This window comes from Marmota flaviventris, chromosome 10, assembly GCF_047511675.1.
Source record: "Marmota flaviventris isolate mMarFla1 chromosome 10, mMarFla1.hap1, whole genome shotgun sequence".
Lineage (NCBI taxonomy): Eukaryota > Metazoa > Chordata > Mammalia > Rodentia > Sciuridae > Marmota > Marmota flaviventris.
Window position 1 is genome coordinate 119,003,076 of NC_092507.1, and position 17,291 is coordinate 119,020,366.

The 17,291-nt window shown below is 49.6% G+C and overlaps 1 protein-coding gene across 3 annotated transcripts; it reads left to right on the top strand.

The window, feature by feature from the left end:
• The first annotated feature begins 8,125 nt into the window (after window positions 1-8,125).
• Window positions 8,126-17,195, top strand: Pklr (pyruvate kinase L/R). 3 transcript variants are annotated; one of them, XM_027920917.2, is made up of 11 exons: window positions 8,126-8,264; window positions 9,340-9,522; window positions 12,833-12,924; window positions 13,019-13,150; window positions 13,299-13,485; window positions 13,824-14,094; window positions 14,223-14,373; window positions 14,674-14,826; window positions 14,921-15,087; window positions 16,055-16,236; window positions 16,790-17,195. In XM_027920917.2, exons 1-11 carry the CDS (start codon window positions 8,165-8,167, stop codon window positions 16,894-16,896), a joined length of 1,725 nt encoding a protein of 574 aa, XP_027776718.2. In that variant the 5' UTR covers window positions 8,126-8,164; the 3' UTR covers window positions 16,897-17,195. The 3 variants fall into 3 exon arrangements, with proteins under 3 accessions (XP_027776718.2, XP_027776720.2, XP_027776719.2); XM_027920919.2 differs by having other exon boundaries at window positions 14,223-14,241; XM_027920918.3 differs by lacking the exon at window positions 8,126-8,264 and adding an exon at window positions 8,472-8,613.
• The last annotated feature ends 96 nt before the right edge of the window (window positions 17,196-17,291 follow it).

Below are 17,291 nucleotides of genomic sequence, written 5' to 3' on the forward strand. Positions count from 1 at the left end.
TCAACTCCTTGTTAATAGGTTTTATCTGGGGTTAATTACCTAACTGCTTTTAGCATCATTTTTTCTAATCCCTAAAATGGAGATAAAATGTCTTTCACAGGTTGATGGGGGCCTGCCACAGGAGGAGGAACACGGTTGTGAGCACTGCCCCAGCAACGACACACTATTGCCCACTTTCCACTGCATCCCAGCCCACTGCGGCAGTGTCTGCTTTCAGCAATTGTTTTTATTTTATTATTTATTATCTCTATCTTGTTTGTTTGTTTATTTATTTATTTATTTTGGGGTACCAGAGATTGAACTCAGGGGCACTCAACCACATCCAAAATGGGGCTGGGGATGTGGCTCATCCACAACCCTATTTTGGATTTTATTTAGAGACAGGGTCTCACTGATGTGCTTAGTGCCTCGCCGTTACTGAGGCTGGCTTTGAACTCAAGATCCTCCTCTCTCAGCCTCCGGAGCCATTGGGATTACAGGCATGTGCCACCATGCCTGGCTTCTATTTTGTTTATTCTGCGGTCTTGTGGGTGGAACTCACGCCTCACGCATGCTAGGCAAACAGTCTACCACTGAGCGACAACGCCCCAATCCCTTTTGTATCTTGTGGTCTCTTATTAAAGAGGCCACACTGTCATCCTGAGAACTCCCTTACTGAATTAGGTGTCCTCTGGGTCTCCATGTGGCCCTGAACTCACCCTCCCTCTTGCCCCGTGAACCCTAATCACCAGATTTAGGCATTGCTTGAATTCTCTCAAATCCTCATCTGTCTTCCCCATCACTTGAAACTCCTGGGATTTTTGGTTTTATTATTATTTTTTTTTTGCGGGGGTAGCCATACTAGGGATTTAACCCAGGGAATCTCTACCACTGAGCGACATCCCCAGCTCTTTTTATTTATTTTTTATTTTGAGACAGGGTCTAGATAAATTGACCAAGCTAGCCTCAAATTTGCAATCCTCCTGCCTCAGCCTCAGAAGCTGCTGGGATCAAAGGTGAGCATCACTGCACCCAGTCCCAGATCTTTTTTTTTTTTTTTTTCTTTTTCTTCTTTTCTTCTCTTCTCAGCCTCCTGAGTTGCTGGGACGACAGGCATGGCCCACCTAGCCCCAGCCTGGAACCTCCTGAAAGCCAGCACACATCTCCTTTGTTGTCCCTCAGAGCACAGCACGACCTCTGACCAAGCGATGATTTTGTATGGAATTTACTCTGACCTGTTTTTACAATCTACCCAAGGTATAAAAATATTCTAATGAATCCCCATATCCATGTTACCCAACTCTCACAACTGTCAACATTTTTCCATCTGATTTTATCAATTCACCCCCCTGCTATTCCCACCGCCTCTATCATTCTACTCTTTCTTCTCTGGAATATTTAAAATCAAATCCCCAATATCCATATCAGTGCACCCATAAACACTTTTGGATATATCTCTAATAGTAAGGATTTTTAAAAATACAGAGGAGGGGGCTGGGGCTGTAGTTCAGTGGCACAGCGCTTGCCTAGCACGTGTGAGGCACTGTGTTTAACCCTCAGCACCACATAAAGTAAATAAATAAAATAAAGATATTGTGTCCATCTACAACTAAAAAAAATTTTTTTAAAGAGAGAGAATTATTTAATATTTATTTTTTTTTAGTTTTCGGCGGACACATCTTTGTATGTGGTGCTGCGAACCGGGGCCGCACACATGCCAGGCGAGCGTGCTACCGCCTGAGCCACATCCCCAGCCCCTAAAAATATTTTAAAAATACAATGGACAGGGCTGGGGATGTAGCTCGGAGGCAGAGCACTTGCCTTGCAAGTTTGATCCTCTGTACCACATAAAAAATAAATTAAGATATTATGTCCATCTACAACTAAAAAATATTTTTTTTAAAAAATACAATGGACAAAATTAATAGTAATTACTTAATATTATCTAATACCCAATCCATGTCCAAATTTCCTTGATTGTCTCAAACATGTATTCAAATCAGAAGTTAAATAAGGGGCTGGGGTTGTGGCTCAGGGGTAGAGTGATCGCCTGGCACATGTGACGCACTGGGTTCCATCCTCGGCACCACATAAAAATAAATAAGTAAAATAAAGGTGCTGTGTCCGCTTACAACTAAAAAAAAAAAAAAAAAGTTAAATAAGAGTCGACTGCCTTGGCTCATGCAGCTCTGGAAGCTGAGGCAGGGAAGATAGCCCAGTGGTAGAGGCACTGAACTCCATCCCCAGTACTGCCAGGAGAAGAGGCAGCAGCAGCAGTAGTTGTGGTCGTCGTCATCAAATAAGTCCATCTATTGCATTTGTTGGTATGTGTCTTAGGTCATTTTTAAGTAAACAGTACCCTCTTCCCGTGTTTTCATTTTGCTAGTTGATTGTTGACAGACTAGGTTCTTTTTAGAACTGTCCACATTTCTGGATATGGCCAGATAGGGCCATAGGTGCTGAGGATCGAACCCAGGACCTCACACGAGCTAGATGAGCGCTCTACCAGTGAGCCACAACCCCCAGCCCCTGGTTGTCCCACTTTTAGTGATGCCAAGCCTACAGGTTTTAGTCACTTTGATATGGGCTCTACTCATTTATTTATTTGTTTGTTTGGTACTGGAGAGCAAACTCAGGGACACCCAACACTGAGCCACATCCCTAGCCGTATTTTGTTTAGAGACAGGGTCTCACTGAGTTGCTTAGCACCTTGCCATTGCTGAGGCTGGCTTTGAACTCAGGATCCTCCTGACTCAGGTGTGTGCCACAGCGCCGCCTGGCGATATGTGCTCTAAATTTAACTAAACAAAATAAGGAGACAAGAAAGCCTACCTAATGGTGTTAAAGAGAAAGTGAAACCACTGTGTTGGGCAGCAATGTATCCTCCATTTTCTCTCCCTCTGCTTCTTCCCAGACCCCTCCCTCAGCATGTGCTCACCTCCCAGTCCTCAGTACTGGGGATTGAACTGAGTGAGGGGTGCTCCATCACCGGGCTACATCTCCAGTCCTTTTTACTTTTCATTTTGAGATCGGGTCTTTCTAAATTGCTGAGACTGGCCTCCAATGTATTATCCTCCTGTCCAGCCTAGTCTCCTTAGTCATAGGGATTACAGGTAGGTACCAAGGAGCCACGTTCTTACACACATATTACCACAATTAAAAAAGAGTAGCAGACCTATAATCCCAGAGACTCCATAGGCCGAGGCAAGAGGATCATAAGTTCAAGGCAGTCTCGGCAACGTAGCAATACCTAAATAATAAGTTGGGGATGTAATTCGGGCGGTGGAGGCCCCTGGGTTGCATCCCCCGTGGAATAGGAGGAGAGGGAGGGAGAGAGGGAGGACGAGGGAGAGGGGAGGGGAAGGCAGGGAAGAGGAGGGGTGAAGGCCGGGTCCCTGTCGCAGCGCCTCTCTGGCAGTCCACTCACTTGTGCGGAGGGAGGGGTTCGGTGAATTGATTTTGCCCAAGAAAAATTCTGTGAGCACAACTGAGGCCTCTTCAGATGGACGGAGTCTAAGATTAATTGCTAAATGGGGGATGAGGGAAATACGGAGAGGTAGACTCCCCGCCACTGTTTGCATCAAAAGGGAAAGACTGCGCGTATTTGCATCTGCGTGACCTATTTGGGGGAAGATAACGGAAAATTCGGAAACCTGTTCAGGCGCGGGCGAGGCGGTGAAGCGGGGGGCTGCGGGGGATGGAAATGCAGAAGCCCTTCGTCCGTATCCCACCCGCTTACATTTTGTATACGCCGCGAATATCTGATCAAATAGCAAATTCTGTGCGTGCGGGGCCCCACCCGTCCTCTGCCGCAGGCGGAAGGTCACTCGTGGGCACGTGCAGAACGGCAGGCGCCCGGTGCTCTAGGAACGGCGCGCACCGGCTGCCAGCGACACTATGGCACTAAGCCCTCGCGAAGGTTCTTATCTCTGTTTGCAGATGACGAAACTGACGTTGGGCGTGTCTCTCGGCCCAGCCTGGCCTCCTGGCATTGCGCTGAGGCGGCTGCTGGCCGCGGGCTGGGCAGCCGCTGGACCCCGCGGCCCGGCCCGATGCTCTCGAGCGCCCCGCGCAGGCGGCAGCGGCCCTCTGCCCAGGAGGCGCGGCGGGTATTCTGCGCTTTGCAGAATAAGGCCGCTTCGGGCAGAGGACCCAGCCTGGCCTGTGTGCGCACCGAGAGCGCGTTTGAGTGTGTTCCTGTGGCCAAGGGTGGTGTGTGTGTGGGGGGGTGTGACGTTGATGAGTTATGGGGTGTGTGTGTGCGCGCATGTGTGTGGACCTTGTGTGCACTTGGCTTTAGGTGGTGTCAGCTTTGTCCCACCTCCTCCCTCACCAACAAAGCTCAGTCTCTCCTGATGGTGATCCTCTGTGTCTGGACAGTCCTGTCACCTGCCTGACCCACTTTATTCCACGCGGAGCACTCCTCTCTCTGTCCCCACTCTGAGCAGAGACCTCACCTCGCGGCCTCACCTCTTCAGAGGCCCACATGGTGAGGGCTCAATCTATGTTTGTGCAATGAACGACTATGGGACACTACATGACTCAGGATGTGTTTACTGTGTTTGCGGGTGTGTGTTGGCCAGGTGGGGAGGGTTCTTGCCTGTCAAAGCTGATACCCTGTTCTGCTTGGCTCCTGGGGCCTGTTGTACCTTTCCCAGTTTTCTCACCCCTCAGCTCTCCTACTCAAAGATTTCCTGATCCCGTGACAAAGCACAAAGCATCACTGGCATGGTCCCGCACTGATCCAGAGTCAGCCAGACTGCTTTTCATTTTTGGCCTGATATCTGGTCAGAACTTCTGTCCCTTGGCTGGAGAAGACAAGGGTTGTTGGGGGCACATCCCTATACCTCCTTCTGGGATCTCCAAAATTCCTGTCCTCCCAAATGGTCCTAGACTCAATTCACAATTTCCAAGCCAACCTTAAAGTTCCATGTTCCTTCCCAGTTCTCTAAGAATAAGGCCTGTGTCCCATTCTTTCTGACAACTACTGTCTATCTTTATTTACCCTGTATTTCATACACTAACACCATAGGTCCCACTCTCATTTCCCCTTGGAAAGTCCTCCCTATTCTTTCTCCCTCTCCCTCCCTCCACCCGCCCCCAATTCCAAAGTCTGAGATGTCTTCCTTTCTCCCTCCACTGAGACAGTCCCAAGGAGGGAAGAAATAGAGTTTAGAGGTGATGATCAGGCTCTGGAACCACACACTTTGAGCCTGAATCCCAACTCCATCATTTTTAGCCTCTGACAAGTGTATCAGGCAAACTTCTGACAGGAAATGGAGGACTCTCTCAAACTGGATAATTTAAGGAGTTTTTCTTTCTTTCTTTTTAATTAACATTTTTTAGTTGTAGATGGACACAGTAACTTTATTTTTTTTTAATATTTATTTTTTAGGTGTAGATGGACACAACACAATGCCTTTATTTTTATGTGGTGCTGAGGATCGAACCCAGTGCCTCACATGGGCTAAACAAGCACTGTCCCACTGAGCCACAACCCCAGCCCCATGAAGAATGCTTCTTAAAAGAACTATATGCAAAGGAGTGGGTGGCAGGCAGGGTCATGGTGAACCACAAGGGATGGTGCATTATCCTGGCTCTTGTTACGGAGGGACTCACTTCTGCCTTATGGGTCCTAGGGCTGGGATGAGAATTGTTCCTAGAATCTGCACAGAGAGGGCCCCCTGGCAGGAGTTGTGACTACAGCCACTTCACAGAAGGGACATGGAGAGATATATGCCCAACCTCTTTTTTCTTGTCTCTTCCCCAGTGGGTGCTGCTCTCTACTGGCCAACCCTGCAGAAGCCATGGGGCAAGGCCTTCAGCCCCTGGCCAGGGAGCAGAGTGAAGGGTAGAGAAGGAATCTGCAGTGGCCACAGAAGATGTGTGGCACACCCTGCTCAGTTGCCTCATCTGTACAACAGCCTAAGGAGACTCCCTTCCTTCTAGGCCACCATTATAATATAATCACACGGCCTATATAAAGCCCTGAATGCTGAGCCCACACAGGAGGTGATCAATGAACAGATTCAACGATCTGATCTGTAGGTTAAAAAAAAAAAAAAAACGGGGGGCGGGGAGGTGGTTACCAGGGATTGAACCCAGGGGCACTTAACTGCTGAGCCATATCCCCAGCCCTTTTTATTGTGGAGCTGGGGATTGAACGCAGGGCCCTGTGCATGCAAGACTAGCACTGAACCAACTGAGCTAAATCTCCAGCCCATCCCTAGGCCTTTTTAAAAAATATTTTATTTTAGAGACAGGCTCTCACTAAGTTGCTGAGGCTGGCTTTGAACTCACAATTCTCCTGCCTCAGCCTCCCAAGTCACTGGAATTACAGACGTGTACCACCACACCCAGCTCTGCAAATATAATGATTAATTCACATCTCAAAATTAGCCCATCCAGTCAATCACTGTGGTGTGCACCTGAAATCCCAGTGACTTGAGAGGCTGAGGCAGGACGATCACAAGTTTGAAGCTTGTCTGGGCAACTTAGTGAGTACTTCCCTCAAAATAAAAAGGGCCACGGGTATAGCTCAGTGGTAGTACCAGGGGGAGAAAAAAAGCATGATCACATCAAAGAGGTCCTCCTGACTACTTCATGGAAAATACATTCCCCTAGTCTCTCCTCACTGTCGTCCCAGCCCCATATGGATTTCCTAATAATGCTTACAAGGTTTGGAGCTGTGCATTTATTTCTTTGATACTTGGTTACATCTGTCTTCCCACTATATTGTAAATTCCATAGATGAGAAAGGCCCTTTCTGTTTTGCTCTCCACCATATCCATAGGGCCTGACACAGAGTAGGTGCTTAGTGAACATTGGGCAGTATCAAACATGCAAATGTTAGCTAATGTTGTGATAAGGATGATGTCATCAAAGCCCTTGCAGAGAACCCCACTCTTTTGTCAAAAGGCTGAACCCATAGCTAGGGTTGCCCAAAAGTGGAATCAGGAAAATTCCACAGGGACTTCCCAAACCATCCCAAGATGGGGTCATTTTGGATTCCAAAGAAAGAAGCATTACACGCAGGGGTGATCAGTACAGAGCATTTCTTAGGGGGACTTGCATACAGGGCAGTGTGAGGGCTGAAGCGTATTTTTATGGGGAACCAAAAGAAGAGGAATATTCTAAACAAGGACAATGGCTGAGGTGGGATTGGGGTTATGGAGTTTACGTGAGGTTGGAAGGAATTTGGCTTCTATATATTTAGCAACATGGTTAATCAGCAACAAGTTTTTTAGTGCCTGGGAATGTTCAAGGTCTCAGCTTGGGGTCAATCCTGCAGGAGATAACATGTGGCTGGCCAGGTCACAGCAAGCTTTCTGTATTTCTTGGTCAGGACAGAGAAACAAAGGGGAAAACTGAGGGTCCCACAACACTGTCAAAGGGCTTCCCTTCCTTCCTCTTTCTTCAGGCTCCAGTCCCTACTCTAAAACCTCTCTTCCTAGATCCACCTGGGGCTCACTACAGTAAGTACAAAGAAGGAGGAATTATATCACTTGGGAAAAAAAAATCTCTATTCAGGTTCATGAACAGACCGTATGAATGAATTGAAAATTGACCAAGAACTTGGTGCAATGGTGCATTCCTGAAATCCCAGTTACTATTGAATCTAAGGCAGGAGGATCACAAGTTTGAGGCCAGTCTCAGCAATTAGCAAAACCCTCAGCAACTTAGTGAGACCCTGGCTCAAAATAAAAAAAATAAAAGGACTGGGGATCTAGCTCAGTGGTAATGTGTCCCTGGGTCCATTCCCCAGTACCAAGAAAGAAAGAAAAAAGGAAGGAAGGGTGCACGCCTGTAATCCCAGCCACTCAGGAAGCTGAGGTGGGAGGATCATGAGTTCAAAGCCAGCCTCAGCAAAAGCAAGTTGCTAAGCAACTCAGTGAGACCCTGTCTCTAAATAAAATACAAAATAAGGCTGGGGACGTGGCCCAGTGGTTGAGTGCCCCTGAGTTCAATCCCCAGTACCAAAAGAAGGAAATACATTGAGTGAGATAGGGGAATGGCAGGGGCAGAGAGCTGGCAGGTCTAGGGGAGGGGTTCTGTGTGGGGATGGGGCTGCCTACTGGGTGTGCCCCTTTTCTATTTTCTGGCTCACTTAGATAAGAACAGCAATTTTGTCATTCTCTCCTCCCAGTCCACGGTTCTGGCAGCCCTGGGCCCACGCTTTGGAAGCATGTCAGTCCAGGAGAACATTCCACCCCAGCAGCTTAGGTCATGGATCTCGCAGTCCCAAAAAGACTTAGCAATGTCTGTCCTAATCGGGGCTCCAGGAGGTAAGGAGGGGAATGGAAATCATTGAACAGAGGGGAAAACAGGGTGGAAAGCTGGAACGGGAGTTGGAGGAATTTGGAGCCTATCCATGTTTATCAGAGTGTCCTCTGTATTAACTTACCGACTGGCTCGGGCCTCTTGTGCAGGCCCTGAAGGCAGGCCAGGAGGGGGCCTGCAACATGGGAAGCGTGGGGCACTCCCGTGGCTCCTGGACTCTGGTCCCTGGAGTACAGGGTTTCCATTGGCAGGAAAGACTCTGGTGACACTTTAACCAGCTGGGCCTCAGGCCTCTGATAGTGCTACAACGTGGAGCAGAGCCACAGAGGCAGATCAGGTGCAGGAGCATGGAAGGTGCGTCTGCACATGGGGCTCCTCTGGGCTGGGCAGGATCGAGCTACAGGGCCCCCAACCTGGGCCTAGAGCAGCACTGAGTGGACTGAAGATACTCCGGAGGGTTTAGGGAAGCCGGCCGATTGCCAGGGATTTGAAGGAAGTAAACAGGGGCCTCAGGAGAGGGAACTGGGTGATTCCAGGATTGGCTAACGAGGTGCCACTGTGAACCAGACAGAAGGGAGGTTGAGGCTGAGGCTGAGGCAAGTCAGTAGCTGAAGGGCAAGCCGTTTGGGAGATCAGTACAGCTGGGTGGTCAAGAACTTGAGCCTAGCTGGGCACGGTGGCCATGCCTGTAATCCCAGCCATTCAGGAGGCTGAGGCAAGAGGATGGCCAGTTTGAGGCCAGCCTGGGCAACTTAGTGAGAACCATCTCAAAAAAAGAACTTGAGTTTAAAGTTAGTCGCAGAGTTAGACAGATTTGAACCCTATCTCTGTTACTTACAAGTTATCTGATCTTGGGCAATTTATTTCTTCTTTCTCAGGCCTTGTTTCCTTATCAGTAAAACTGGGATAATTCTAGAGCTTTAATGTTACCTGTTTGTGGAACGGCTGGGAGTAAATAAGATAATGTAGGCATGAAGAGCTCCACACACAACTGGGGGCCCCAGGGGAGGGGGACAGGGTGTACTGAAGTGCTGGGAGGAAGGCAGGTGCCTGTGCCTACTGAGCCCCCTTCGACTGCAGGGCCAGCAGGATATCTGCGGCGTGCCAGCGTGGCCCAGCTGACCCAGGAGCTGGGCACGGCCTTCTTCCAGAAGCAGCAGCTGTCTGCCGCGATGGCAGACACCTTCCTGGAACATCTCTGCCTGCTGGATATTGACTCCGAGCCTGTGGCTGCTCGAAGCACCAGCATCATCGCCACCATCGGTAAGGCCACCTATTCCCTGGCAGCCTCGCACAATGGTGTGTATCGAGGTGCTTCTTCAACTTTCTCTTCCTTTGAGACTTCTACATGGGCTTTTTTTTTTTTTCATTTCTTTTTTTTTAGTTATACATGGGCACAATATCTTTATTTTATTTTGTTTATTTTTGTGTGGTGCTAAGGATCGAACCCAGGGTCTCACATGTGCGAGGCTGGCGCTCTACTGCTGGAGCCATAACCCCAGCCCAAAACTTCTACATGTTTGACATAGTCATTCATTCAACAAGTATTTGATGCTGGGTGCAATAGCTCAGGTTGGTAATCCCAGCAACTCCAGAGGCTGAGGCAGGAGGATCACAAGTTTGAGGCCAGCCTCAGCAACTTAGCAAGACCCCATCTCAAAAAGATAAAAAGCGGGCTGGGGATGTGGCTCAAGCGGTAGCGCGCTCGCCTGGCATGCGTGCGGCCCGGGTTCGATCCTCAGCACCACATACAAACAAAGATGTTGTGTCCGCCGAAAACTAAAAATAAATATTAAAAAAATTCTCTCTCTCTAAAAAAAAAAAAAAGATAAAAAGCGTTGGGGGTGTGGCTCAGTAGAAAAGTATCCTTGGGTTCAATCTTTATTCCGGGCTGGGGACCTAGCTCAGTTGGTAGAGTGCTTACCTTGGGTTCAATCCCCAGCCACACACACACACACACACACACACACACACACAGAGTAAGTAAATGGGCCAGAGATGTAGCTCAATAGAAGGGCACTTGCCTAGTATGCATGAGGCCCTGGTTTCCATCCCCTGTACCACCAAGAAATAAAATGAAAACCTAAAATAAGTAAATAGGGCTGGGGTTGTGGCTCAGTGATAGAGCACTTGCCTGGCAGGTGTGAGGCACTGGGTTCAGTTCTCAGCACCATATATAAATAAAATAAAGGTCCATTGACAACTAAAGATATATATGTATGCATATATATTATTTTTTTAAAAATAGGTAAATATGGGGCTGGGGATGTGACTCAAGCGGTAGCGCGCTCGCCGGGTTCCATCCTCAGCACCACATACAAATAAAGATGTAAGATGTTGTGTCCGCCGAAAACTAAAAAATAAATATTAAAAAAATAAAAATAGGTAAATAATTTAGTGTGTTAGGAAATGATAAGTATTGTATAAAAAGGGAGTGTAGTAAGGGGCAACATGCGTGGGAGAGCGGGAGGCAGGTTACAGTCCTGATCAGGGAGGCCAGGGCAGCCTGTACTGGAAAAAAAGGAGACAAACAAAAACTCGGAGGTGGGAGAATGAGCCTTCTGATAGCTGGGGAGAGAGTTCCAGGCCAAGGGAATAATCGGTGCCCAAGTCCTAAGAAAGCTGGAAAACAGGAAGGGGCCAGGGCATAGATATGAAGAGACGAGGGGAGGGATGGGACAGTGGCTGTTCAGAGGCCATTCTCAGAGTTTGAGTCGAATTTTCCTCCAAATAAAATGGAAGCCTTGCAGTGTCTTGAGCAATCCGGGGGTGACAAGTTCTTACTTATATTTAGCAGAACCCTCCAAACTGCCGGATTGAAAATAGATCCGGGGTGGGGTCGGGGCAGGACAGAGCTGTTCCAGCAGTACTTCCGGCTCAGCCCAGGTGGTGGCAGTGGAGATGGCCAGAGCAGGCCGATTCTGAATGTATTTTAAAGGTACAGAAGACAAGATGTCCTAATGGATCAACTGGATTGATGCAGTGGGGGTGGGGGAGGATTTACTAATTGATTAATTTTGTTGGTTTTCTGGTACTGAGAATTGAACCCAAGGGCACTCAACCACTGAGCTACATCCCCAGCCCTTTTTATTTTATTTTTTTAAATATTTTTTTTAGTTGTAGATGGACACAATATCTTTATTTTTATATGGTGCTGGGGACTGAACCCAGGGCATATGCGAGGCAAGCGCTCTACCACTGAGCCACAACCCCAGCCCTTTAATTTATTTTTTTGAGACAGGGTCTCGCTAAGTTGCCGAAGCTGGCCTCAAACTTGTGACCCTCCTGTGGCAGGACCCCTGCCATAGCTGGCATCCCAGGCAGGCACACCCACACCCAGCTGACTGCAAGGTTTGGGCCTGAGGAACTGGAAGTCGGCAGTATCAAGTGGGCAGGAAAGACTGTGATGGGAAAGTTAGGGATGTGTTGAGTTTGAGGCGCATGTTAAACATCCAAGGGGCCTGGTGCAGTGGCACATGCCTATAATCCCAGGTCCGGAGGCTGAGGCAGGAGAATTGCAAGTTCAACATCAGCTTCAAATTTAGTGAGGCTCTAGGCAATTTGGCAAGACCCTGTCTCAAAATAAAAGATAACTAAATTTTAAAAAGAAAAAGAGGGCTAGGGATATAGCTCAGTTAGTAGAGTGCTTGCCTTACATGCACATGGCCCAAGCACCAAAAAAAAAAAAAAGGTCTGGGAATGTAGCTCAGCAGTAAAGTGCACCTGGATTCAATTCAATTCCCAGTACAAAAAAAATAAAATATCCAAGGATGACGTAGAGTAGGCAGTCAGTCCAATATACAACTCTGGGTTTACAAGCAAGGTCTGAAATATAAATTTGGGAGGGCTGGAGTTGTGGCTCAGTGGTAGAGCACTTGCCTAGCATGTGTGAGGCCCTGGGTTTGATTCTCAGCACCACATATAAATAAATGAATAAAATAAAGGTCCATCAACATCTAAAAAATATTTTAAAATAAATAAATTTTGGGAATGTCTGCATATAGATGGGACTGAGATCGCCAAAGAATGACGGTAAAATGATAGAGACCGTGGCTGGGAATGTAGCTTAATGGTCAGTGCATGCTTAGCATGTGCAAGGACCAGCAATCAATCAATCAATCAATCAAATGATAGAGATGAAGCCAGACAAGGTGGCACACACACACCTGTACTCCCTGCTATGTGGAGGCTGAGGCAAGAGGATCATAAATTCAGCTCAAGCCCTGCGTGGGCAACTTAGCTAGAACTCAGCTCTCAGTCAATGAGGACCCTACCCCTCTCATGCCCTGTGATAACCCCCACACTACAGAACTTAGGTCACTTGCCAACATGCTTACCTAGGGTCTAGCTGAGGTTACCTTCCTCTAAGAACCCTGCAGCACTGCCTCCCCAAAGGGGCGAATGTTGGCTGCAGAAAGAAAAAAGAGTTTGGAACCTGTGTGCAGGGGTTACATTAAGGAATAAAGGTCAGGTAACCGGACCCCAGTGGTGTGGGGTGCCTTTGAGGGTGGTGGTGGGCTGTCTGTCTGCCAGGGTGGGGGAAAAGCCGTCTGAGCAGGATCTTTGGTTCCAGGGCCCACATCTCGCTCAGTGGAGCGCCTCAAGGAGATGATCAAGGCCGGGATGAACATTGCAAGACTCAATTTCTCCCATGGCTCCCACGAGGTTGCAGCGAATGGAGGGGGTAGAGGGCGGGGCTGGAGGATGCCCCAAGCCCTAGTCACCTTCCCTGGAAATCTCGCTTCCTCTTCCTCCCCAGTACCACGCTGAGTCCATCGCCAACATCCGGGAGGCAGTGGAGAGCTTTGCAATTTCCCCGCTCAGCTACCGGCCAGTGGCCATCGCTCTGGACACCAAGGGACCGGAGATACGTACTGGAATCCTGCAGGGGGTGAGCCGCTGGGCTGGGGCCGGCGGTGTCTGGGGTGGAGAAGGGGACCCCAGAGCGCCCAGGGAATTGGGCGGGGCCAGAGGCGGAGCTGGGGGAGCGGTCAGGGACGTGCGTGCAGGACTTAGGTCTGCTTTGGCTCTCCGCCTAGGGTCCGCAGTGCGAAGTGGAGATAGTGAAGGGCTCCCAAGTGCTGGTGACTGTGGACCCGGCGTTCCGGACGCGGGGGGACGCGAACACCGTGTGGGTGGACTACCCCAATATCCTCCAGGTTGTGCCGGTGGGGGGCCGCATCTTCATTGACGATGGACTCATCTCCCTAGTGGTCCAGAACATCGGTGCGGACTCACCTCCCGCCCTGACCACGCACAAACGCTGGGCACATTCTTTTCCCTTTGGTTCCCCCATTCGCCCTTAGACGGACATGTGTCCTTCCCACTCTTCCCCTGGCCATGTGTCCTTCCCACTCTTCTCAGGAGTCCCCAGCATCCAGACTTCTGCTTTCACCTGGTTGGAACTGGTCTTGCGGGTTGGTTGTGTCTTGCACAGACATAACCGGCCTTTGGTGCAGGAGCCAGAACAAGGGCCGGGAAATGAGTGGGACATGGTTCCTGATCTCTTGAGGGTCCAAGGCTGGTGTCCCTTCACAGTCCTCACCGAAGTTGGTTCTCTGCAGGCCCAGAGGGACTAGTAACCGAAGTGGAGAATGGTGGCGTTCTGGGCAGCAGAAAGGGCGTAAACTTGCCAGGTGCCGAGGTTGACCTGCCTGGGCTGTCTGAGCAAGACGTCTTGGACCTGCGCTTCGGGGTGGAGCATGGTGTGGACATCATCTTTGCCTCCTTTGTGCGGAAAGCTAGCGATGTGACTGCAGTTCGGGCTGCTCTGGGGCCGGAGGGACAGAGCATCAAAATCATCAGCAAAATCGAGAACCACGAAGGCGTGAAGAAGTGAGGCTAGGTCATTGTCCCCATCAGGCACTATGGGGACAAACCACTCCCCCCACTTCTCTTCTTTTGCTCGCTTCTCCATGGCATCTCCCGGTTCTGCTCCAGCCCTGATTCCTCCAACCACCCAGGTTTGACGAAATCCTGGAGGTGAGCGATGGTATCATGGTAGCACGGGGAGACCTGGGCATCGAAATCCCAGCTGAGAAGGTTTTCCTGGCTCAGAAGATGATGATTGGGCGGTGCAACTTGGCAGGCAAGCCCGTCGTCTGCGCCACTCAGGTCTGGAGTGATCCTTGGGCCTGGGACACTTTGTGGTCTTGGGATCACTGAGGGTGAATATCCACATCTTGGGTCTTTGGACAATGCCATCCAGTGTTTGATCCTCAAATAGTGAAGTTAAGTAGAGATATTGTGACCCTCCTTTTCAGTTGAGGAAACTGAACTGCCAGGGTCACACAGCTTGTGACTGTGATCCTGATTTTCAGGGCACTCTGGGAGTTTAGGTGTCAGAGAAGTAGCTTGTCAAGGACTCCAGTGAGAGTGTGCTTCCTACAGCTCTGACATCCATGGTGTCCCCAGATGCTGGAGAGCATGATTACTAAGCCCCGGCCAACACGGGCGGAGACCAGCGATGTGGCCAATGCTGTACTGGATGGGGCAGACTGCATCATGCTGTCAGGGGAGACTGCCAAAGGCCACTTCCCCGTGGAGGCCGTAAAGATGCAGCACGCGGTAGGAACTCATAAGGAAAGGCCGATGGCCTGGGGACCCAAACCCTTTTTGGGCCCCATTGTCCCTTGCCAGCCTGACCTTCTGGTACCTGCAGATTGCACGGGAGGCCGAGGCCGCGGTGTACCACCGGCAATTGTTTGAGGAGCTGCGCAGGGCAGCGCCACTGAGCCGTGACCCCACTGAGGTGACTGCCATCGGGGCTGTGGAGGCCGCTTTCAAGTGCTGTGCTGCTGCCATCATCGTTCTGACCACTACTGGCCGGTGAGGGGGACACTGGGAAGCCCAGACAGGGCGTTGGGTTAAGGGTAGGCTGGACTGGGCCATGGACCTGAGAGTTGTCTGGCCATCAGGGATGAAGACCAGTGCCGCAGGGCAAGAAGAGAGACGGCTGTGAGGACTAGAGGCCGGGGGTGCAGATCTTGGAGTGTACCAGGACTCAGGTCATCTAATTCCAGAGGACTGGCAGGATGGCATCCCTGAGCATGTTGGCTTCAGGGCATTTGGGTTCCTAGGTCTCCGAGGCAAGTCCGTTTAGCCTGCAGAGCCTTACAATTCTGAAGTGTTGCAGATGGGCCAGTCGGTCTGAGTTCAAGTCTTTGTTCTGAATCTTAGCAATGAGACCATGGGAAACTCACCTGGACTCTATAGCCCTGCTCCGTACACTCAGGTCTATGTCAGCCACTGTTTCTCATGGAGTTTTGAGGGTTAGCAAGAGACATTAAGTAGTATATATAAATTAAGTACTATATAAATGCATACTCTCTGAATGGCTTTATGGTTTTTAAAAAGGTTTCTCCTTATCATATCTTCTGGTAGATTCTTATTCTGTGGCAGGAGGATCCAGACCTGCACCTGGCAGGACCTTGGCCAGGGAGTGCCCTTGTCAAAGGGCTTTGAGTCACTTTTTACAGAGGAGAAAATCAAGGCCCAGAGAAGTGTGATGACTTCCTCAGGGTCACACAGTTTCCTGGTGACACCTAGAACCACAATTCAAACTTGTCTCCTGTTTCAACCCTCTCTTGCTCTCATATATATATATATATATATATATATATATATATATATATATATATATATATATTTATTTTTAAGTTATAGTCGGACACAACACCTTTTATTTATTTATTTATTTTTATGGGGTGCTGAGGATAGAACCCAGCATATCGCACGTGCTAGGCGAGCGCTCTACCGCTGAGCCCCAGCCCCAGCCTCTCTTGCTCTTCTTCAGCTCGGCCCAGCTTCTGTCTCGGTACCGACCTCGAGCCCCAGTCATTGCTGTCACCCGCTCCGCCCAGGCTGCCCGCCAGGTCAACCTATGCCGAGGAGTCTTCCCCTTGCTCTACAGAGAACCTCCAGAGGCCATCTGGGCAGACGATGTGGATCGCCGGGTCCAATTTGGCATTCAGAGTGGTGAGCTCCCAGACGTCCCTCCCTCCCTCCCCTGCATTTGTACCAGGAGTCCCTCAACCTGGCTTCACACACCACTCAAAAAAGCCCTACCCCTCTCCTTCAATTCCAGATTGTCCTTGTAAGAGTCACTAAGACTGAGAAGTAGCTTGAATGCTGGGGGTGGGGGTTAAGCTGAGAGAGAGGGCAGAGCCATCCTTATGTCATCCAGCTGCTGTCTGTGCCGGGTGGCTTGAGCCCAGTATGACATAGGAGCAAGAGGAGAGAGGAGAAAGCTCGACAGCTGGAATGAAAATCGAATTGACAATTGTCATATGATCCTACTTGACCTCTTTGGGCAGCCTTGCTACTTAGCAACCATGCACCACCTCCCCCCATTGACACTGCACAGCTTTAAAATGCCACAGTGGTTACATTCCCTGTGGTGCCAACAGTTTGCTTCAAGTGCCTCAATTCCTACAGGGTAGCCTTGAAGGGGGTTGGGGATGGTTGCTGATTCTTATTACCAGGCTGGTCTAGGCCTCTCAACGAATATCACCTTCTTTCCCTTCCCCAGGAAAGCTCCGTGGTTTTCTCCGTATTGGGGACCTGGTGATTGTGGTGACAGGCTGGCGACCTGGCTCTGGCTATACCAACATCATGCGAGTGCTGAGCATATCCTGAGACGCTCCTTCCCGCTCTGATCCACTCCAACCCTTCCTCCCCACACTGCTGCCTCCAACCCACAACCCATCCATGGCCTCATTTCCCAGTCTCTCTACACCCATATCCCTATCCAAGATCACATCTGCCATCTAGCCCGATTGCGGGGTGCCCCCGCCTGCATTTCAGACAGGCCCTGAAAATCTGTGTCCAATTATGCACTGGCCACCCAGCAGCACCAATTGTATATTCCCCACATCCAATCTGCTTAGCCAGGCTCTAAGATGCCCTGAGCCTTTAAACCCAGCTTGGCTGCTTAATTCTATTCTTTCACGTTTCTCATCCCTGGGGTTGGGGAGCAGAGACAGGGTGATCTTGTCTAGTCTCCACTGAACTACTATTTTAAAACACTGCAT